The sequence below is a fragment of the Grammomys surdaster genome, unplaced genomic scaffold (genome assembly GCF_004785775.1).
Source record: "Grammomys surdaster isolate TR1022 unplaced genomic scaffold, NIH_TR_1.0 126076, whole genome shotgun sequence".
Lineage (NCBI taxonomy): Eukaryota > Metazoa > Chordata > Mammalia > Rodentia > Muridae > Grammomys > Grammomys surdaster.
In genome coordinates this window covers 2,009,766-2,033,934 of record NW_021620885.1, presented here as the reverse complement: position 1 = coordinate 2,033,934, position 24,169 = coordinate 2,009,766, and the positions used below count along the sequence as shown (strand labels likewise).

The following is a 24,169-nucleotide window of genomic DNA, read 5'->3' as shown; positions in this document are numbered from 1 at the left end:
TCTTCTTACTTCATAACATTTAATACATTTCATGTCATTCACATGTTAATTCCACAAGCCATACATGCCACAGATTGTACTAGACCATAAGGCTATCACACTGAGTGAAAATAAAGGAATCTGTTGCCTACTGTGCCTGCATTCTAGAAGGGAGGGAGATAATAAAAATCGTAAGTAAAATCCGGACTGGAGAGATAGCTTCCAGAGAACCTGAGTTTGATTCCCCAGCATCTATGCTAAATGTCTCACAATCACCTGTAACTCCAGACTCCAGCCTGAGGGAATCTACCGATTTTTTTTTTTGGGGGGGGGGCGCTTCTGTGAACACTCACATCTTTAAAAAATAAATATAATATATGTGATAATAGGGTCAAACATAATTATACAGTGTAAGGAGAAACTCAATAACTCAGAGGAGGTAGGAAACAAAATTTCATTGTGAAGGTGGAGATTGTGAAAGTGGAGATTGTGTATTGACTAGAGATAAGCTCACTGAAAAGACACTGCTGAGAGCTGGACAGGAAGTCAGTAAAGGAGCTGTTACCCACAGGACTTTCTGCTTTGTACATTCATTCATGTAGCAAACCAGTACACCTCTAGTTCTGAGGAAGGAGTGCATCTCATAGTTTAGAACAGGAAGGTGATTTCAGTGCTCAGAGGCTAGTGAGGCAAGTCGAGGAGTGGTCAGAGATGAAGTAAAAGACCACCGTGAGCCTGGTCTACCATGCATCAGCTTTGGCTCTTGTGCTGAGGGAAGAAAGGATTTTAGTTAAGCAAGGCAAAGAAGTTATCCTCAGGGACAGTATGCCCTGATTGCTATGTTAAGTGTAAGTTGAAAGAAGGTACAGGTAGAAATCATATCTGGTTGAAGTGTCGTTGCGGTTAATGTCACTACTGCAGGCTCTTCTTTGTTGACATGGTAGTTTCCTCTGCATTGTTCATTGTTGTAAACAGTATCTACCAAGCTGTGCTAGGGAATGGCAGAATAGCACCTCCTCTCCAGTGGGAATTTGGTCTGTTTGATCCAGCTTCTTTCTGCTTCCCCTGTGTTCTCCTTCTCAGTCTTCAATAGTGACTCCTGGTCCCCCTTCCTAGTTTTAAAAAGTTTGGAAGTTCTGTCTCTTCAGTTTTCTTAAAGTGGTACATTGCATCTCTGACACTTCTGTGATCTGTTCCTTAAACCCAAGGAGGAACCACCCTGGAAGCTTTTGTTACAGTGCATTGCAGTCCTGCCTTGAAAAGTGCATTAATGGGTTATTTCTACATTTCCTGCTGTCAGTTCTTACACACAATAACCCACTGCTGTCTATTTAAATATGAAAACTAGCAAAGACAACAGAGTGTGAAAAAACGCTGCTTCCTACTGATTGGAAATGTGAAGCATGCTTAGATCTGAGCCTGGAGAGCCTGCTCAGCCCTTAGGAGCACCTGCTGCTTATGCAGAGGATGAAGTTCTGTTAGGCTCCCAACTGCCTGTCAATCTACCCAGCGCTGTCCTCCATGTACACGCACGCACACAACAAACTGAATAACAAGATGTATCTAAAAGTTGCTGATCTCAAAGGCTTATCGCTCTTCGTTACTTCTTTGTCTTTGTGAATGATGTTTGCATCTTTACTTTTTATATATCAATGGTACATTGAGATCCTACTGTAGAAAACCCCATTGTATTAGCAAAGAAGAAATGATTATTATTATTTTATTAGGCTTCCTCAACCTTTCATGGTATTTTTAGTACTAAAAGTTTATTGAATGGAGCATACATGGAAACGCATGCAAATGCCTTCTTTCTGCTTAAACTTGAGTGGGCACCAGTCTTGTTTGCTTTGGTCATCATTTTTGTAAAAGGCAATTGAGTTCCATTAGCTTTTTCTCTTACTGTAATAATGCTGTGAATTATGTTTAGTCTAAAAATTTATTTTTGTCAGAATATTTGGCAGTAGGTTATAGAGTTTCATGTTTCTATCTATTTTAATATATTACTATCTGTAAGTATGTAGTTGAGTATTGTTAGAAATATTTATGCTGCTGTGCACTCAGCTCTCCTTAAACAGAATTTAACTCCTGGATTAAGATCATTTTCTTCTGAAACAATGTCTGCCTGATAATTGTATGTTGTTGTTCTCTCCCCAGAATCTATATCGATTCGAGGGCACTGGGTTTTCAAATATCCCTCAACTTATAGATCACCACTTCAATACCAAACAAGTTATCACCAAGAAGTCTGGGGTGGTTCTGCTGAATCCTATTCCAAAGGTAGGGCTGAAATCTTGCTTCTTTTTTAACAAGAATACTTTGTTAGCATTTGTCACAGAAGAAAGCTTTTAGGGTATGTGCCAATGTCAGAGACAAATTACTTCTGTGAACACCAATAACTCCTGGCAATCTAGCTGAGATATAGACTTCCTTTAATTTTCTGAAGACACATTGCCTTTCTGCTCAGCATTTGCTAGGATACAAATGGCCTAATTTGTTTTTTTTTTTTTGGGTTTTTTTGTTTTTTTTTCCTGTCCCAATTTATCTTGAAAGATGTGAGGATCATACTTTGAATGGTTCTGGCAAAAGATTTGAAGATGTAGACATCAAAGAAGAGGTCTGGCATTTAGGAGTATGTCAGAATTTTAGTTTTAAGCTTTAGGTTTACAGTGTGTTGAAAGTTTTGGACTGGTCTCTTCTCAGAAAATCATAGCTTCCCTCTGAGGAGCCAGGCAGCTGGGTCAGAGCTCACTTTACATCATTTTTACCTGTAAGATCTATCACAAACAATTCTCTCAGGTACTAAGAGATTTGTGAGGTTAGGAATTGGCATGGGGAGTGTATGTGTTTCAGACAGCACCTTAGGGACATAGACCACAGTGCAACAGTGAACTCGGGCCTTTCACCACTTTGAGGGTTGAGGGAATTGAGTTGGGAATGGCAAGGGTCCTTTCCTTTGAGGTCTGTGCAACATGAAGAATGATGTAAAAATGGGAAAGACATTAAAATCGGTTGGTGACATTTATCTAGTTGATTTTTATAGACCAATCCTGTTATCCTTCCTATAATGTAGACACTCCCTAATTTTTACTTCATACTCATTTTAGAACGTATAACTTGACAATTTGTTCTTTTGTTGTTATTGTTTTATACCCAGATTCTCAGAATCCACAAACCCAAGCTTACCTTTAATGTTTCCATCTGCACCTAGTTTCTTCAATTAAATGACAAGAGTTTTGTTTTCTTAATTATATACTTGAGTATGAACTTCAGTTCTAGTGTATCGTATCAACCTCAAGCCAGTAGCATACAATTTTACCCATGAGGTTAATAAACTGTTTTACATATTTTTCTGCTTGGCTTTACAAGCTAACCAGATATTTGCACAATCTATAGGTTAGTCAGGTTCACGTTAGAAATCAAATCCTTGATGGAAAGTAACTTAAGATCTGGGTCTGAGTAGGGATATATAATTTCAAATAAAATTACCTCTCCCACTGAATACAAATTTCTATGAAGTGAACTTAGGTAATGGATTAGATTCTCTAGACTGTAACATGGTCAATTACTATCTTTCTGTCAGATCTCTAATAAAACAGAGCTGATTACTCCATCATTTTATAGTACTAGATATGCAAATAAGTGAATGGTGGCAGCTGTAGGAGGTTAAAGAGCTATAGAAGATTGTGTTGTGGGTAAAAGCAAAGCTGATCTGCATACTAACCTGACTTAAACCTGGCATTGAAATATGCACGTATCTGTTTATTGTAAACATTGTTCAAAGAATTCTATTAGTCCTTTGTAAAAATAATAGAAATACAAGGGTCATTGAGGGCAACTTTCAGTTATGAGTGGGAACAAATTGATACAGGCTTTTGTTGTGGTGGTATCACCATATATCCTCCTTTGAAAAGTCATTTGTCCTCTTATTACTGAATCTATTTTTTTATTTAAATCGTGTAAGAAGTTAATATATTTTGTCTCGGCCTGAGCTACTGTTCCAGTCCGTGGGTCAGGGTCTAGCAAGAGAGAGAGTGGGGATGGAAGGGCAGGAGACACGAAGAATAGAGACAAGACAGAGAGTCTGATCAAGTCTCGTTTATTGAAAGGAAATCTTGGGTATTTATATGCTTTTTCCACGTGCCTTGCTGCCGTGGACAAGCAAGGGAACACAGCTGAAGGCACTATGCTACATGCATTGCAGCCGTGGATATCACGAGCACCTTGCAGCTGGGAGCACTAAACAGCATAGCAGGATATGTGAGAAAAACAAGATGTTGATCAGAGTGTGCTCAGCTGTTGTAGGCTGTTGAAAAACAAGTTTCTTGTCAGGGTATATGGCCTGAGATGGCTGCAAAGATGATAGCCATTTTCTGCTAAGAGTCAGCTCCCAACAATATTTGACTATATAATATGCTATAAAATATCTAATTTTCATTTTTACAGATTTTATAGTCTACATAAAGAATGTTGCTTTCCTTTAGATGCAATTTCTGTTTCCCATTTATTTTTTTCCCTATTCATCAAAATATAATTTTATTACTGTACTGCCTAAATGACTAAGTCATTTTCTTATGTTTATTCCTTGTATTTAGTCACAAATGCAGGGAAACTAGACAGCTAGAGTGGGGGGATTGTTTATTTTTTCCTGCTTAATAATGCTATTAGTGCACGGGTGCCTTCCAATCTGCTCCTCACCTGCTGTCCAGTTTCTTCCTGTACTGCCTCCCTGAGCCTGTACAGAGGCTTAGGAGAGGGGTAGTATTGTTGTAAGTGGTACTAACTGAACACCTGTAATTGTTCTCGTAAAGCAGCAAACCTAATGGTTCTGTGGCCTGTTCTTTCTTAATTTCGTTGCTTCTTGAGAGTTCCTTTAGTGAGAGCCCTTCTCTGTTATGTGTAAATAGTATATTCTCCTTCATTCCTTTTCTTACTTCTTGATGGTCAATTTCTAATGGTTATGTATATTCACCTTTATATGATATCATGTATTTTAATTGTTACTATCCCTCAAGTACAGTGCAAGTTCTATAACATCAAAGTTGTATTTGACTTAGTATCTCTGTCTCCCTAGTACCTACAAGAGTGTTGAACAAGAATAAACAGTCAGCAGATGTTAAAAGATTGACGTTATCAATGAAGTCCTAGGTCTTTTGGGCAATCCTCTCCCCCCATCCTCATCCTCTTTCTTCCCAGTGCTGGGGATTGGGTCCAGAGCCTCCTGGATACCTAGCAGGTACTCCAGCATTGAGGCCTACCTTTAATCCTTGGCTGACCTCTGCATATGCTTTATCTTATGTACCCCTCCTGTACTGCTATGGAATATGTTTTGTTAGTATCTCTATACAATATTATTGTTCCTTGTAACGTCATACAGGATGATGGAAGAGGAACTATTGCTTTAAATAGTAAAAGACCTTCTGAGGATTGCATAACAGATAGGGACAGTGCTGGGACACAGTCCATGTTGTTAACCATGTGTCACAGAGCACAAACTTTAGTAGAAGCTACAAGAACTGTGCATTGTAAGAAGTGTGAACGTGAATATGAGGAAAGGACGTCTTCTACCTTGATAAAATGCTGAATTGGAAAGAGTCGTCTAAATATTCAAACCTATAAATTTGTATAAAAGGAAAATAATGAATCTAATATTAGACAACTGAAATTTGAGATACAGTGTCAAGTTTGAGAAAATATAAGTATAATTCACCTAATCTAACATTTAAATGGCACTTCAGAACTTACTTTATTGGGTAAAGCTAATATTTCTTCTGACATAGCTTTTAGGGAAGAAATTCTCTGAATGGAATGCAGAGCTCACTGTGTTCATGATTAAATGCAGGTCAACCAGGCAGAGAGCTGTGACTTTAGCAAACACTTGCCTCCTGGCTGAATCAAGTGACTGTGGCTGTTTACCAAACTTTAGTATGGATTGCCCAAATATTATAGGCTTCTTTTGAGAAGATGTAATACATTTCTTTCTCTATGCCTAAAAGTTCTACCTTGTCTGCAGAAGAGAGTCTGTGGCAGCCACATGCTGGATCAAGTGCAAGGAACATGGCGCTCCTGCGCACATAGGAAGGCTTAAGTGTGTCGGCACACTTTGTGTGGTAGATGCAGATGACTTGAGCCAGCTTTGCTGTCTGCGTTGGGGAGGCAGCCACCCTCCCAATGGTGTCATCTGAGATTTTCTTGTTACACTAGCTTATTACACAGGGTTTGCTTTATTTAGGTTTTATAGTTTAGCATTTTGTGAAACCAGACCTTTCCCCTAAATCTGTGTCCACAGTCCTTAATTTATAAAGACCCATTGGGTAGTTTTAAAGATAATTATACATCTGAATAAATAAAAAAATGGAAAATACACATGGTTCAGTATTCATTCATAGATATGTACTTACTAATCACTCTGTGCTCAGCAGTGTTCTGAATTGTGATGAGCATGTTCTAAATATCAAAGAGTAAGGAGGTAACAGAGGCACTGTGTTAATGTGGCGAAAGCATGGGTTAGTACTGTGGGCCTGTGTATTATGTGGGCAAGGGAATAGCTACTGCTTTTCTTTTCTAAAATATTTAAAATCGAGTTTTTAATGTTTTGAGTCAGGGTCTCATATAGCTCACATTGACCTTGAACTCACTGTGTAGCTGAGGATGAATGTGACCTCCTGGTCCTGAATCTCCACCTCCCCAGTGCTAGGATTAAAGTCTTGCAGTACTGCAGCTGGCTTACCTCAAGTATTGTGATCAAATAAGGTTTCTTGGTATAGTTTCATAGAGATGTCAAAATAAAAGTGCTCTCTGTGTGGTTATATACAGGGGTAACAGTGAAATGTTCGACAACCCAGCATGGACACTAACACATCAAAGTAGCTAGTCAGTCTGTAGGGATGTTTTCTAGATGATTATCCTCAGAGTATATGTATTTATGTATGTGTGTGTATCTATCTATCTATCTATCTATCTATCTATCTATCTATCCCTCCATACACACGCATGCACACATATATATGTGCTGTTTTAAAAAAAAATCTGTATATAAAATGTTTGCTAGTCAAGTACAACTCGTTCCACAAAATAATAGATCTCATCAGCATACCAAAAAGGTACTAGTAAATGAAAAACCAAAAGCGGACAGCCAATGAAAGTAATTGGCCTTCCAGGTGAATGAAAAGTTCAACAATTAGAAATACCTTTTAAGCCTCACTAGACAACGACAGGGGGACTGGAGCCATCACAAGGTCCCCTTCAAATACTGGAGGTCAGGCCTCTATCCCCGCCTTCGCAAATTTAGAATTGCCACAGCCCTTCTATACTTAGAGAAGGGAGGAGATGTCAGGGGCAGCCCTGCTTACACACTGAAGGCCTAAAATCAGCCATAGGCCTAAAATCAGCAGTAGGCCTGTCATACATGTATACTAACACCAAGTCTTGGGTCTCAGTGGAAAAACATTGAAACAGATGGCTATAAGCTAATGTAAACAGGCAGCTTTTGTGGAAATCTACAAGCCTGAGTAGCCATAGACCTTGTAAATAGGTAGCCTTGGCAGACAATACCAACTTAGATAAGGACAAACGAGTCATAGGCAGAGTCATAGTGACTTGTCCCCTGAACCTTCACCCAGCCGATACCCAGTTCTAAAGATATCTGTATTCCCCCTGATCACCCACACTCCAGTGTCATTCCCTTCCCCACATCCTGCCTTTCTGTGTTTATACCCCTGTGTGAATTAATTATGATTTGAGAAAAAATTTTTAAAAAAGATATAAAGAAATACCTTTTAAAAGCCTTTTAATGGTAGTAGAGATAATTCTCCAATGTCAGTAGACTAAGAAAATTTAAAACTATATCAAATGCCATTTCTATCTAGAGTATTAATCTAAATTCAAAATAATATCTCATTTTATTGACATACATGGTGATAGATCACTATGGTCCTTTGCTTTTAGAGCATGAGCTTAGAAACCTTTCTACAAGGTTATGTGGTAGGAATTGCCAAAACTATAAAACATGTAGCTTTGACTCAGCATTAATTCATAATTTATGTCCTTGTCGTGTGTGTGTGTGTGTGTGTGTGTGTGTGTGTGTGTGTGTGTAACATCGTTCATAGCATCAGCAGATGAAAAATTTCACTAACTGGGCTAGCTAAATAATTCATGGTCCTCTATCCAAAGGAGTTCTGGTACTTAGGGATGCTTTCTATATTCTGAATAATGAATTCAATGGTCTAAAAGGAGAATATTACAAAATAGAGTTTATGTTGCATTGCCTTTGTTTATGAGGACCAAGGAGTATGAGATGATGAGCCTGAATTTTCTAACTCATCAAGAAACACTGCACATAGACACAGAGTGGGTCTGTAGGTCTATGCTATAGAACTTTCTTTGTCATTCACTAATCTAACCTCCAACATAGGTAAGTGTGTGTGTGTGTTTGTGAATTAAATATGTTTATGAATGGCAGACAGAATGTAAAAGAAATTAGTTATACTTTCTAATGTATTACATTTTAAGTGTACATGTGGAGATCAGAGGAACCTTGCATGAGTAAGTTCTGTCTTTCCACAGTGTGGGTCCTAGGGCTCAAGGGTCATCAGGCTTGGGAGCAAATGCCTCTTCCCACTGATTCATCCCACTGGCTCACATTTTCCATCTTTAATATTCTTAACCCTAAACAGTCTTGTGATGTAGCATTTGCTATCAAGCAATTAGGACTTTCCAGGAAGATGTTTTATTGGAACAGTATTAAGAACAGAATTGGGCTGGGAAGGTGGATCATTTGGTGAGTTCTTGGCATACAAAGCCCAAAATCCTGACTTTGGATCTCCACCATCCATGCAAAATGCTGAGCCTGGTACCTGTATCCCAGCTTGGGATGACGAGGGTGTGCAGGCTAGACATTCTAGTGTGATTCATGAGCTCAGAATCAGTGAGAGACTTATCTCCAAAAAGAAGAGAGTAATAGAGTAAAAACCCTTGGCTACATGTTCAATAATTATCTTTATTTCTTTCAATAGTATGTTTTCCAGGATATTTTGCTTCTTTTTATTAATAGTTAAAAATATGTAGTCATAAAAATATGATAACCAAGGGGACAATAAGAGTCCTTTGTATTTGTAATAATATAGGCAGTAAAGTGAAGCTAGTAATATTCTTTACATGTCCGCCTGGCTTGGCTTACAGGTCTAGAGCAGTTGTAAGAATGTAACCAGTTCAGAACCTATTTGTCCAAAAGGTTAGCTGTCAAACTAGACTCTTTAATAGGCCAACTCATTTGTCACTGAAGTGTTCTGAGATATGTTTATGTTTTAGAGAAAAACATTGTTAAAATGGTTTGAGGCTCATCGTCTAGAATCTCCACTTCTCATCATCTGTAGTTAATTCTCCTTCCTCTAGTTCTAGAGGGAATGAGAGCTGAGTCGGGGTGATGGGAGGAATGCCCCACATGGCCTGTTCCCTGAGCTTTTGTAGGTCTTACAACTCAGCAAGGCATGTGAATGGAGATACAGTACCTGGTGTGCTTCAGAAGGTAATGCCAATGGAAAGAATGACAGAGGATAGTGGCTGAGGACTTGGATAACATTGACTCCTGTCTGTCACACATGCATACAAGTCTGTGATCACCTGTGTGCACACACAGATGACAGAAGGACCAGATGCTGATGACATAAAATATTAAACTAGGAAAATAATCTCTAAAACAGTATTTTAGTATTTTATTTTCATAAGTTTAAATATCTATGTGAATAAGTGTGAAAAGCTTAAAGGCCATATTCTGGGAGGTGAATTATGTTACTTTTTGTTTGAAGGGGTGATTTAGGGAAGCTTAAGCGTAGTTTTAATTTTTTTGTTAAACATTATTTTTGTTATTTGAAAACTTTTCTATAACTGTATCCTATGGCATTGTGTAGTAGAACTCTGTAAAGAATTGTTTGGTGACTGTGCTCAGTTTCTTTAGGGAGAAATTAAAGTGAGATCCTGGACACACAAACTGAGGAGTCTTAATGTACAGAATTGTATTGAAAGAAGGCATATAAAACTGATGTGTACTGTTTTCAAAATGTGTCAGTATAATATTTGTGAACCTCAATTTGAGACATGCATGAGGGGTTTCATTAATATTTTAAAAATAACAACGTATGTTTCAGTAATCTAGAAGAGAAATAGCAGGGGCCATGAATGTTTTGTTGAAAAACAAAGACTTGAAGCAGGTAACAAATAGGAAGAGGTCATACATACAGAGTAGGGGTGCTGCTTGGTAGAAGAATAGTGTAAGGCATGGGTGCCCCAAGGCTTGTTTTAAGGATGGCTAGATCAGGCAGGCAAAAGCAGGTGGTTTGGAAGGTGGATTACCTGAAGTGTTCGTGGAAGTCAGGCTTTGAGAGCCTTGAATCCAGGAGTAAACATGAGATGTGCTATTTTGCCACAGATAAGCACACAGAGAATGTGACCTAAGCATAGCCCCTGTACTGCCTAACTCACCAAAGTATTGAAACCTAGCACACCTGTTTAGTGGCTTAAAGATTGTGACCAATGTGACCAATTAGCACATTATACAACAGAAACTCAATTTCCATTTGCCGTGTCGCACATCAAACTTGTATAACTATTCCAATTTATTATACAGTGATGTTTAAGTAGGAAAAAATTACCAGTGCCATGGAAATGAGCAACAATGCAAATTCATAATTTAAAAAATAAAGCAGGCACTCTTGACAGTCTATATAAAATATAGACTGAGTATGGAATTTAGCTATTACCTCCCTGAAAATTGCTAGGAAGAGAAGCAATTTTGTGATTGGAAAGGAAGAAGGAATTTTAATTTTTTATAGTAAAGTTTCATTACCAGTAGTCTCATTCTGTATAATTGTGCCATTGCATTCTGTACCATAGACAAGAACAAAATATGAACTACAGCTTAGCGCAGGATGCTCCAGCTCAGCCGTAGAAAGGTGGTGTACTTTTATAGAACAGAACAGAAAAGTTATAAGACTCCAGATATATGTTCAAGATATTAGAAAATCAGCTTTAAGTACTTTAAAAATATTAAGCAGATGCCTAAATAGCAAAGGGTTATTCTTGTGAAATATATGTGATCTCATCTTAATTATGTTTTGATGTTTAGTATTTAGCTACAATAGAAGAGGTCTAACATGCTCAGTAACAATTAGCAAAAGGTGAAGAAAAAAATCAGGACCAAGTTTTAGAAACTTCCTAAGATCTCTAAGTGGTCAGTTCTGAGGCATTTAAACAGATTAACAATCTATACTGTTGTACTTTCAAGTGATGAATGTACATATCCAGCACGTATGTGATACTCATTCTAAGAAACTCAGGAGCCCCATGGACTAAGGCAGATGGAGGAAGCAGAAAGGTCTCTGGGAGGCTGGAGAGCTGGCTCTGTGCTTAAGAGTATCCATTACACAGGTCCCAAGTTCCATGCCTGCACCCACATGGCAGCTCACAACCCGTTCTTACTCTAGCTGCAGGAGTTTCAGCACCCTCTTCAGTCAGTGTGGGTATGACATTCACAGTGGTTCACGTATGCACACACAGGCAAGTGCTTACACATATAAAGGAAGAAAGTTCTCTAGGAGGGAAAGAACAAAAGAATACATGGGATGCAGCTATTCCAAGCATCGGTCGCTCATCCTTTAGTAGGAGAGGAGGTGTCATTGAGAGTGGGTGTGTGGCACTGGGAATGGGCACATTAATACGAATGGGACTGTAACAGAGGACAGTACCTGTCTTGTCCTTCCTGGCTTGGCCTCTTCAGTCACAGAACCCACCCCTTCTTAGACTGACTCCTGTCTTTGTCCCAGAAGCTGCAGCCCAACAAAACTCCTCATGGGGAACCCTCTGAGGGTGATGTCATTCAGTGTTGCTTGTACATGCCTGACTCTCCTGCTGGCTAAGGAGGTATTAAAGAGCAATAGGAATTCTTACTTGTTTCCACGATCCTCACAGAATCTATCACATAGGAGACCATAAATATTTGAAGCTGGGTGATTTTTGTTTTGTTTTGTTTTTGTTTGTTTGTTTGTTTGTTTTTGTTCTTTAGATAAATATAGAAATTTAACAAATTTTGAAAAAAATAAAATGACACAGGTACCTTTTGTATATACATTATGGTAAAATGTGGCAATTTTGGCTTTTATTTTCCAAAGAAGGTCTCTGTTTCTGTGTACCTTGTGAACTACTTTATGTTGTAGCATGTGGTTGAGAATAGCTATTAAGGCGGCTCCACAAAATATAATAAACTTACTTAAAACATTATGTAATTTTTTTATTTTTATAATTTTAATTCTGTTTTCTTCAGTTTGAACTTTGGAGATGATAGGTGTTTCACAGTGTCAGAAAGTTGAATGTTCTGATTAGATTATGAGTGAAGTCTTTTGAAGTTATCAATGTGTGCTTGGCTTCAGTTTTATTCATACAACAATTTAGTTCTTATGTTACCATTTTCTTTTTTACTTTATATTAGAAGTTATGTGGAATTAGGCATGGAGCTCAGTGGTAAATGCTTACCTGGCAAGCCCAAGGCCCTCAGTCCTATCTGAAGCACTGCAGAAAACAAAACTGTTTTCTGTAATAATACAGGTTCAGCCCTCTTAAAAACAATTATCAGTTTTTAAGTACTGAAAGAAGTGTTTATTGCCCTCTTATTAGCCTTCTCTTTACTTTAGACTATTGTAAGCTATATTTTAGCTTATTAAAGTTGATTTGACAACTTAACTGATATTTTTCTCTGATAGTAAAAGTCGGAAAGTTTCTTATTTGCAAACATTGTCCTGTATAACCCTATTTCAGAAGGGAAGGATGATGGTATACAGGAAAGCAAGCTTAGTTTACCATGGAAAAGAGCGATTGGTATTTTATCTTACTAACTAAATTCACGTTCACCTTCTACCTGTCTCTTTTTCAAAGAGTAATAAATATGCATGTTAAAAAACTTAATGACATTGAAGTAACAGGGTTTAAATTAGAAAGGCCATGGGCATTAGAAAGATAATTGAGAATTATTTTTTTAAATGGAAAGCTTCATCCATATACATTTATAAGTCTTGGAAAAAAGAAACTGTTTCTGTTATTATATAACAAATTGCATTTATTAAAGGTGGAACAAACAGTTGACAACACTGTAAAAGTGAAATATAATTTCTTTGTCACCTAATCTCAGTGGGGACTAGCTGTATTGATGGAAAGCAGAGTCAGCATCAGCTGATATCAGTTATTTCTTCTGGCATGACTTTTAGGAATAGATGTTCATATGTCAACTGTAGCCCTCTTTGATCTGTGGTCTTGCTGCTAGGGACATCTCTCACTGGTCATATCAAATAGGTAGAATTTTCAAATATATTTTGGTGGTGTTATTTCCTGTTTAAATAAATCCTTCTAAATAATTAAACATTTAAATGATTAAATCCACGTTAGTTGGAAAACTTGGGGACCATTTCTTTCCCTGTGTCTGAAGTGTTTGATGTGTGTGTGTGTGTGTGTGTGTGTGTGTGTGTGTGTGTGTGTGTGGTGCATGCACTCATGTCCCACATAGGGAGGTTAGAGGAAGGCGTCGGGTGCCATCTGCCTCTGCTCCACCTTGTCCCCTTGAGACTGCCTTCACTGAACCCTAGGACACTCACAAGGAGCAGAGAGCTTCATTTTTGATTTTGGAGAACCTCTGACTTCCAGAATTGTGAGGTAACCAGTCTGTGCCACTTTAGACCACTTTGTGGTCATCCCTTACAGCAGCCATACATGCCGGAAGTGAGGTTAGAAGTGGCATGTGATTGTTATTTTATGAAAAAGGGTTTGATCTTTGTATTAAGGGTGACAGCCAGCTTTGAAAGGTTTTATTCTGAGAAGAATTATGATCAAATTTATATTTTGTACGTGTAATTGTGGCTTTATTGTAGAAGCCTGTGAGTATCTTGATGACCAGTGATAGATTGAAATAATGCAATAAGACATAAGATGACATAAGTTTGGGACTCAGATAATGATACAGTATTGCTGAGATAAATTTGTGATCCTTTGCTTAGTTATCTGTGAAAGTCTGTAAGACTTGACCCTTACCATCTCGCCTTATTTTCTGTTCTGGCCCTGCTGCAGGCCTACAGATTGAGGGACTTTGGGAGTGGTGCAGAAAAGCCTTAACACCCTATGGGTGGTCCTGATGCCTGCTGATGCTGAAAGACCATCCTTGCACACTAACCTGTGTGAAAAGGAATGAGCTCTCACCCTTGTGAGATCTCTTCACTCTTTGGGCTTTGGAAAGACAGGGAGGGGGCGGGGAATCAAATTCATCAGAGAATAGCCTGGTAGTTATTGGAGGGATAAACTTTAATTCTCTCACAGTATCCTAATGATCAAGAAGCAGTAAAGCAGAAAGACTTATTTTTATAGCTTTTTGGAGAAGTTGATGTTCCAAAATTGATTTTCACAGTCTCATAAGAATTTTAGAGAAAGATACTTAAAATAGTATTGTGCATGAAGATTATGTTCTTATTTTTTTTACATCGTGAGAGTTGTATGCTGTACTAATTCAAAGGTGGTTTTAGAACAGAATATATAGAGCTTAAATAATTTAAGAATTAGACGTTTGAACGCCATTTGATATATTTCTGACTGATCAAGGAAGCCAAACTGAATGTTTCTTTATTGAAATGATCCTCATTTCTATGTAGCACATACTTTGAACATACTTTAACTCTCCTGCAATAATACACTTCCGAATTCCCATCGCTCATTTCGTTACCCAGAAGGGTGCCAGTCCTGCCTCCTAAGCTCGGTTAACTTAAGTGTGATAGAACACGCATAGAACATGTTAATCGCTTTCGTGTTTACTTACTGCTGCTATTAACATGTCCGTATACTTCCTTCTTGTGTGTCTAGTGATGGCAAGCATGGACACTGTAGGTCCCACTGCGTTCCTTAGCGTTTACTCTTCAGTCGGAGTTTCCCAATGAGATAATTGAATTGATGATGAGATCCTAGGACGATTTGTACAGAGCTAAGAGTGATGTTTGAGATAATTGAGCATTGCAGTATACATTTCTGAGGAAGGAATTATTAGCTTCAGGACAGACTTCAGCACTGATACTCCTCTGATGGTGGCTTATCCTTCCACTATGACGTAATATTGTCACACTTGCTGGTTTCTCAGAGGTCCTACTGGCACCTAGCTGTCTGCCTCCTTCAAATCTCTCTCAGCTTCTGCTCTATCCCAACTTAAAAATCTGTCTAATTCTTGAGTTGAGTTTTGACTAGAATGTGGAGAGATGACACATATAATTCTAGGTATGAAATATATGTAAGGTAGTATAAATTAACTTTTGTCAACCAGTGACAGAGCAACTTTTGGCATGACAGTCATTCTTAGCACCTTCTTCAGCACATCAGGAAAACGAGCCTTTCAAAGCCATATGGAACTCCCAGTTTAAGAGCAGAGGAAATATTAGAGTTATCCATCTGGAGTCTCAGAAACATTTGACTTCAGACACTTCAGAGTTTTAATAGCAGAATCAAGGTCACAGAGGATCAGAAGACAAGTGGTAGAATAAAAATCCATTTTCAAGTTCTTCTACAGCTTCTAAAATGCATCCTTCTAAAATTGGTATAATTTTGACCTAGCATGAAGAGGTTGCTCTAGGAAAGTGCACACACTAGCACACAGGTTCATACATATACATGTACACACACACATACACACACATACACACACACACACGCACACACACCTGTATTCTCACATTCATTCCTTGGTCACCCTATGTTCTCTGTTCTGTTCTGTCCTCTTCTCTCTGTCTCTGCACCCTTCCTTCCTCTCCCCTTTCTGTTTTCTCCCCTCCTCTTCTCTTCCTTTTTCTTTTCTTTTTTTTTTTGTTGTTGTTGATGTGATCAGCAAGGATTTATTGATCACTCATCATATAAAGTTGTGCTGCTGGTAGCTCTTTCATAAACTCTTTGTGGAGAGTTAAAGTCTGTAGAGGGAGATCTCTAGAGAATATGAAATTGGAAATGCGGGTGTACTCAATTATAGAAACTATTCAACCGGTTGAATTGATAACAACCAAAAATTCAGAAGTATAAAATTGGATAAAATGCCCCACTACAGTTAGGCAATGGCATGGACAATTACAAGTGTGCGTGGGGATTAAGATTAAAAATGAGAGGAGTGGAACATCGGCTAAGAAGTTGAAAATTTAGGAGACTGGGATGTGAAAATTTCTTATCCCAAGACATAAATCAATCTTTGATCTTTTCACTATAATAATAAACACAGAAATGTAAGAAATCAGTGTTTATCTGAGAGGATGTGGGGAGATTACAATGGAGGATTATTGAAAGTCAGTTGGAGGGAAATTATCTTTCAACTGTGGAAAACTATTTGGTAATGCAATAACTGAGATACCTAGTATATTAGAAATTGGTTAAAACTTCATATACATAGATAATAAAGAAGAAAGTAAATTTTAATCATTACAAATGCATAGACATAGAGACAAGACGTTCAAGTTAAAAAACATACTGAAAAAATTGAAAGATAATATTAGAAATTTTGAGCACTTAATTATATGGTAAATGTTGAAAGGAAAAAAGTCCAAGATCAGATTAAAGCACAGATGTGGACTTGTGCTCATACTAGAAATTATGCATAGAAAATAAGAATAAATTTGCTAAAAATTCATCTCTTAAGTGGACAACTAACAGCTTGGGAGGTCACAAGGGAAGGTCTACAACTGCTTATAAATTGCCTCAACCAGAATAACATTTGCAAATAAAACTACAACTGTCTCTTATTTTTCTCTCCAGTGCTGGCTATTGAATACAGTGCAGTGTGCTTGCTAGGTACCCCACCCACAACCCTGCCTCTTTTTCATCTTTATGTCATTTTGAGACAAAGTTTTCCTTATTGCTTTGGCTGGACTTGAACTCCTTGGCTCAAGAAATCTTCCTTGACATTTTGTGTTGATAAATCATGGCCTTATTAGCAGATCCAGGTAAAGTTTATTTCAAAGTAAAGTTTTTACAAATTTCAAAAAGACAGCAAAACAGTCTTGATAACTAACATACCCAAAGCAATCTTGTGAATATTATAACTGTTTTATTTTTCTAAGAATTATACAAGATTGAACAAGGCAAAACACAGGAGTCCTGATATGACAGAGTTAATGTGGTATCACTTGGTGTGGAGGTCATTTGGGTTCCATTTACTTGTGCTTTCTTTAGTCACTTACAGACATCACATTCCGCTGTAATTAGTATAAGGTCAAGAAATGTGACATAATTTTTTGTCCTGATAGTGCTTTGTTTTTTTTCTTATTTCAAATCGATTGTTGAATAATTAATCAGTTGCCTTAGATCAGTATATTCTTCTGGAATACATATATAAAAACAAATAAATTGCTTAATAGTAGCTTCATAGTCAAAAGTAAAAACACATTTTATTAAAATTAACATAGACATTATGATAAAATATTAGTAAAATTAAAAGTAACCAACATTATATGTTCTATTTGATTCTCAGTACAGTTTGTAATAATATATTTAAAAATGAGATTAATAATAAATGTACAAAAATTAGATTTGAAGTTAGTAAAACGTATTGTGAATAATGTTAGCTCAGTTGGGCATAGTGGCATGTGCCTTTAGTCCCATCACTCAGGTGGCATGGGCAGGTATACTTCGGTGAGTTCAAGACCAGTCTGATCTATGTAGTGAGTTTCAGGTCAGCCAGAGCTACATAGAGAGAGACCCTGCCTCAAAAAACATCTTAGCGCATATATATTAATATTTCAGCTCAGAAAACTATTATGGAAGTGTGAAACACAAATGTACAGTTGAAAGAAACACATATCAAGGTAAAAGTATTTATATAAAAATGATAGATGAAGACAGAAAAAAAGAAATGACTGTGAGGAGATGTGAAAGCTCTTAACACCTCATGTGTCTTTGGACATATTAGTAGGAATTTCATTTGGGGACTTGAAAAAGATGAGATGGGACCAAGGGACTAACACAGTAGATGCCTCTCTATAAGGGCAGAGCATGAGAGAGAGAGTGAAGAGGCTAATTACCTTCTCATATAGAGCGCAGTGCAGGGCCGTCTTCATTAGCATCCGGGAAATGAGCTTAATTGAAGCCTATTTCTACAGAAGTGCTCTACTATATCAAACTGCTGAAATGAAATGCAATTTATACTAACATCTTTCTACACCGACATTGTGCATAACAACTTGACTCATTAATATTTCAGCATCGAGTATGATAAAACATTATAATAATCTCAATTTTAATATTAAGATATCCATACAACTTATGAAGCAAAATAATATGGGATATGTATTTTAAAACTATGAGTTAATATAAATATTATATACATAAACACATATGTATGCTCTTATATTCAAATAAACATCTGTATATGATATCTCTACTTATAATGCGAAAGTGACAGCAAGAAAATGATTATTAACACAATGTGTAGGAGAAAATTGTGCTCTGGGGCTTAAATGCCAACATCAGAAGGTCATGTCTACGTGTGTGTGTGTGTGTGTGTTTCAATTGGCTTCTACTTGGTAAGCATTTTCTGTGCTCTCTTCCCATAGCTCCTCCAAGCTTCTTTTTACTGTTTTTGTTATTCTCTAGTTCTGGGAATTCAGTCATTTTGCTTTATATTTGATTAAATATTATATTTGTAATTCTATGCCTGACTTATTTTACTATAGTAGTGCCCAAGCTTAGTCCATAATCATCATGGCGTGAAGTATGGCAGGGTCCAGTCAGACATGGTACTGGAGAAAGAGCTGCAAGTTCTACATCTTGATCCACAAGTAGCAGAATGGGACATCCCATCACTGGTGTAGCTTGAGCATATATATGAGACCTCAAAGCCTGCTTCCACAGTGATGCACTTCCTCCAGCAAGGCCACACCTCCTAATAGTGCCACTCCCCATGGGCCGAGCATTTAAATACATGAGTCTATGGAGACCATGCCTATTCAAACCACCACTTATATGTTTGGTTTAATCTCATGAAACAATAATGCTATCCATTTAGGGTTCTTGTTTCACTTGAAATTTAGATATGGTTAGCATATTTATATATTTATTGCCATATTGCACGTGTGTGGATGATATATCTATATGTATGTGAATATGTAAAGACATATAAAAATGTGAATTCAATCCAAATGGATAAATGAGGGGAACATGTTAATAAGTGAATTCCTGACAGAAGAATTGATGTGTGAGATGATTCGCTTTCCCTGAACAGCCACACTTGGAAGTCATTATCGTCCCCAGAGGAAGAAGGACCAGAGGGGTTAGGTAGCTAGTCCCAGCATTTGGGATAGTGGGGTAGTGGGCCTGGGCTGCTGTAATACTTGGAAAGAATAGCGAAGACATGGGAGTCTCCTCCCTCTCTTGTAGCTCATACTAGAAACTGCGTAAGGTCTGGCCGTCAGTAAGAGGGTCCACAGAGTACACCTGCGGCAAAGATCAGGCCTGAGCAGGGCACACACAGGAGCTGGAGCGACAGATAGGTTGGCAAATGGAGTAGTTCAATTCATGTGTCCATGTCTGTGCGTGTGTATATTCATTTAATGTACTTCTCTTTGGTGTACTATATATAGAAGTGCTTTGACACATCATGTAAAGTAGATATCAAGTGTTTATGGAGGGTTCCATCATTTGTATGTACTTACAAGTAAGCAAATTCACATTGACAAGGTACTTAAATTTCAGACGTAACTTAAATTTCCAAATACAGAAAGATACATTGAGTGCAAAAGAATTCTTAGCGGATTAAAACCATTGCTGAGAATCTGTAGGAAATACTTTTAAAGTTGCAGATGTCCATGTGAAGGCACACTAAGCACAGAGTTAAAATATCCTTTCACTTGACATCCCTTAAGGGCATTTGTATCCCATTTGTATACTGTGTGCACTGCGGCATACTCAGGAAGTACCCATGTATGATAGAGCTTAGGGCATTTAGTTCTTTTAACTCAGTACTGTTTGTATTCAACCACAGCATAGTGTTTTGTAGACAAAACTCTAAGGAATTATTGTATGATTTGTCAACTTTTAAAACACAAGTATAAAATTTTTAAATTCTTATTTTTAAATAACGTTGATTGCTGAAGATGTAATATGAGAACAACTCATGGTTTTGTTTCTAGAGCCTAAAACCCTCTTACCCGCTCATTGTTATCACAGCTCCATGAAGCACAGGGCAGTGGGTGATGGTCATAGATGGTAGCACTGGACAGGAGAGGGATGCGAGTCTACTTTGTCCTACTCAATGTACTGAGGACACGGATACAGACAGCTATGATGTTTCCACTGAGCAGCGAGCAAGCTTTTAGTTCTTATATTTAATGTACGCCAATGAAGAAAAGAGATTTTCTGAACTTTTCTTTGGTAGTTTCTCTCTCTCTCTCTCTCTCTCTCTCTCTCTCTCTCTCTCTCTCTGTGTGTGTGTGTGTGTGTGTGTGTGTATGTGTGGTTATTGAGAGAGCTCTTGTTGAAATAGGAAATTGGGGAGGGGAATTCTTACATGTGATTGCAAAGATGAGTTAAAAAATCATAAAATTTCTTTTCATAGAAATTTACTTTTTTTGTTACTTTCCAATACAAATATCCCCAAAATTGGCCTCAGTGAAGTGATTTTGATGCTTTTATGGAAAAATTTTGCCTAATGTATTTCTGCTTAAGATTATTAAGGTAATATATTGATTCTGAAGTTGAATTGCAGAGGAAGAGCTTTGGCAAAGCTGTCTTGGTTCTTCAGTTCAAAGTTACTTCAATTAGTTGACTTTGGTATTGAATAAACTCTAAATACTCTGCAGTGCCGGGGTTGCATATTCTGATGTGTTAACCAAATACCATTAATTTGGGAACACATCAAATTCAAAGATATAGATCAATAAGGAAATCCTGAGCTTTGTGTAGGATCTGAAAAGAATTTTTATGATTTGATTATTTTACTGTGTGTGTTCTCTTTAGAGTAGCTCATTCAGAAATTCTCATGCTGGTAGCTTTCCTTAGGAAAAACAAGACTTGTTTGGCCAACAGTAGTGGAAGACATCAGCCTTTGTAGTGTACTTTGTTTTGAAATGGCAAAATTTGCATCACTTCAGTTACACTTACAGAGGAATGGTTTTGTATGGTGAAATAAAATCAAGGCTTTGTAGCATAGTTCTGCTGAGTTATGTGGCACAGCCCAGTTAAATTATACAGTTCCATCATGTCCTGTATAAGAATGTCAACAATGAGCCAGTGTGTCATGGAAAAGGAATAATACAATATGTGGTAAATCAAACCTTTTTGGTTTGACTCATTTACCAAGAAAGTTAGGAGACATCCACATTGTTACACGAGTCAGTAATTTCCTTTTAATCTGTGTGACATACTAATGTATAGATGTAGCTGATGGTTTCTAAAACTCACTTGAAGGATAGTTACAATTTTGGTGAGTTTCAGTCCACTAATACATCCTGTATAAGGCTTTATATAAACACTGATTTTCTATTTCTCGATATACTTCGGAACTGGACTAGTGACTTGTCTACTGAGTGTGTGTCTAACTTTACCAGACACTGCCACCTCCATAGCTGCCATGACAGCTCTGTGAGGATGATAGCTTGCCCTGGTCTCAGTGGACAGCTCCACATGTGTGCACATTTATATGGACTCAGGGAGTTGTAGTAACAGTATAAGGAGAACAGACATGAGTTTGGCTAGGGGAACTGGAGGTATGAAGGCGATGGATATGATCGAAATACATTACAGACAAGCAGGAAATTCTGTGATAAATAAAAATATTATATAAAACAGTAAAAAGAAAAAAAAACTTGTATAACTTCTTGCTAGTGGGTTGATACCACTTTCATTCTGACCACCAGTACACAAGAATTCCAGACACTTGATTTGTTTTCCTGTTTAAAAAGTTAAACAATAGGTAATTACTTTTAGCTATTGTTGGCACATAGTGCTATATCACCATAGTTTTAATTTGCATTTCCCCTTATGACTCATAATATTGCACGTCATGTCCTATATGTATTTATGATCAATATATCTTCTTTGACAGTCATAGTAAGATAGAAATCAGTGAATTAATATTTTAGTCCTGCACACATGGATGAAATAGTTCCCTTATAATCATACACTATTTACCTTTACATGAAATAGTAGTAGTTTCTCTCACTGTGATTCCTGGTTCATAAAGGCATTGAGCACATCACTGGAGATAACAGTATCCGTAGGGATGTGAGGGGACTTTTGCTTAGTTGGTTTTTGTTTGGTCTCTGTTCCTACAGGCGCTTCAACTTCAGTTATTCCAGTCATCTCTCTTAGACAGGGTCCTTGCTCTGTATAATAAATCCCTGGAGGGCAATCTCTCATGACCTCCTTTAAAATTATGATTGTTAACACACACGTGCATGTGTGCGCATACACACAAACACAGAGAGAGAGAGTGAGACGGGGGGCGGGGGGAGGCATGAATACACCTGTAAGAGTAAATACAACCTACTGAGTTCATCTAGGGTTGCTGTTAGGTATATGTTTAGGGATGGTCACTCAGATATGGACAACCCTCCTGACACGTTTGCAACACAACCTTTGAACCCAAAGATCATGGAGCATTGAGAAGAGGGATGGAAAGATTGTAAGAGCCAGAGGACCAGGACACCTGCCTTCTATATGTGAAAAGGAAGCTGCCCCCAATGAACTCTCAACACTATAGTTATCTAACCAAGACCTACACAATGACAACACCAGTTCACATGCTAACGCATCTGGAGCAGGGGTTTACAAAGCCCAGCCCCTAGATGGAGGGCTACAGGCTATTAATGGCTGCCCAGACTGGGAGCATCATTTCTAGAATGAGCCCCTTCTTCTGTTTTCTTCACCTGAACACTGTTCTTTCTTCCTTGCCCTAGCCTGCTCCTCTCAGTGAAGCCAGCTTTAGCCCCTAGTGACATTTTCTACTACTCTGTAAACAACTCAGCGATTACATGTAGGATGTGGTTTCAGAATCAGTGAGGGGGTTTTAGGCAGTTCCAGTATCACAGCAGAGATGGCGGCATTGCCAACAGCTGACCGGCAAGTTTATATATGCCACTTGGAGTTGTTCATGCCTATTTTCACACTAAATCTCAACTCCACAGTTAATCAGTTAATTTAGTCTTAGAAGGTGCTTGTCTTTCTCCAGACTATGTTTTTATTGTTTTTTTTTTCTTTCCAAAGTAAAACTTAAAAAACAAACAAGCAAACAAAAAACTGTGGATTCTATTCATATACCATGATTCTGGTAAGTCTTTCCCAAACTGTGAGGCCTGTGTGAGCTCTCTGCACATCAGTGCTGCAAGTACAATGTAACACTGGTGAGACTTCCTGGGAGACCTGTTCGGCTTCACACTCTAGCTGCAAATAGATACCATCAACTGCCTTGGGATTATTAACTGTTTTATTTTGTCAAAATGGAAAACAGAAAAACTTTAGTAAGCATAAATTCTAGAGAAGGCCAAGAGCCTGTGATAGATATGAAGAAGCCACATCTTACTATATACCAGTGACAGGAGGAAGAGACACTAGAAATATAATGTATTTGCCTACTTCATTGCTGAACATGTATGGTGGATTACTTCTTAGAATAAGGATAGTGCATTCCATGCATTTCCTGATACCAGTGTTACATTGTTCTTAGAGTCATCTTTTTACATGTTGGTTTTTAAAGTGTTCATCCCAAATGTCCCATTAATGCAAAAGCATATTCTTGTGCACAGAATTAATGTCAGACTCCTTGTTCCAGCAAAGTTGTTTGTGTGGCTGAGAGTTGTATGGCTCTTAAATCTTTTATGTATGAGTTCCTAAGCCGATTCATTCTGGAACATAGCAGTGCATCATTTTTATCAAAACAACATCTGCTTGCACCTCACTCATCACAGTGCCTTCATCACCTCCGTTCATAAATCCCTGCCAGTCGATACTTTTTAAAACTGTGTGGTATCAGTTGCTTTTGTAGTAAAACTTGGAGAATCGGTTCTTGGCATCAAACAACCTTATCTTTTAAAATAGACTTTTAGATAAATTTTAAGCCTGGGGGAGGGGGGAGAAAAAGAGAGAGAAAGAGGGAGGGAGGGAGGGAGGGAGCAAGCAAGGGAGGGAGGGAGGGAGGGAGGGCGGG

General features: G+C 37.9%; 1 protein-coding gene across 3 annotated transcripts in view; it reads left to right on the top strand.

The window, feature by feature from the left end:
* Positions 1-24,169, top strand: part of Fer (FER tyrosine kinase) — a 263,815-nt gene that overhangs the window by 99,126 nt on the left and 140,520 nt on the right. For all 3 annotated transcript variants that reach the window (XM_028755701.1, XM_028755700.1, XM_028755699.1), the window contains exon 11: positions 2,134-2,256. In XM_028755701.1, the coding sequence (XP_028611534.1) occupies positions 2,134-2,256 (123 nt within the window). The remainder of the gene's footprint in view (positions 1-2,133; positions 2,257-24,169) is intronic.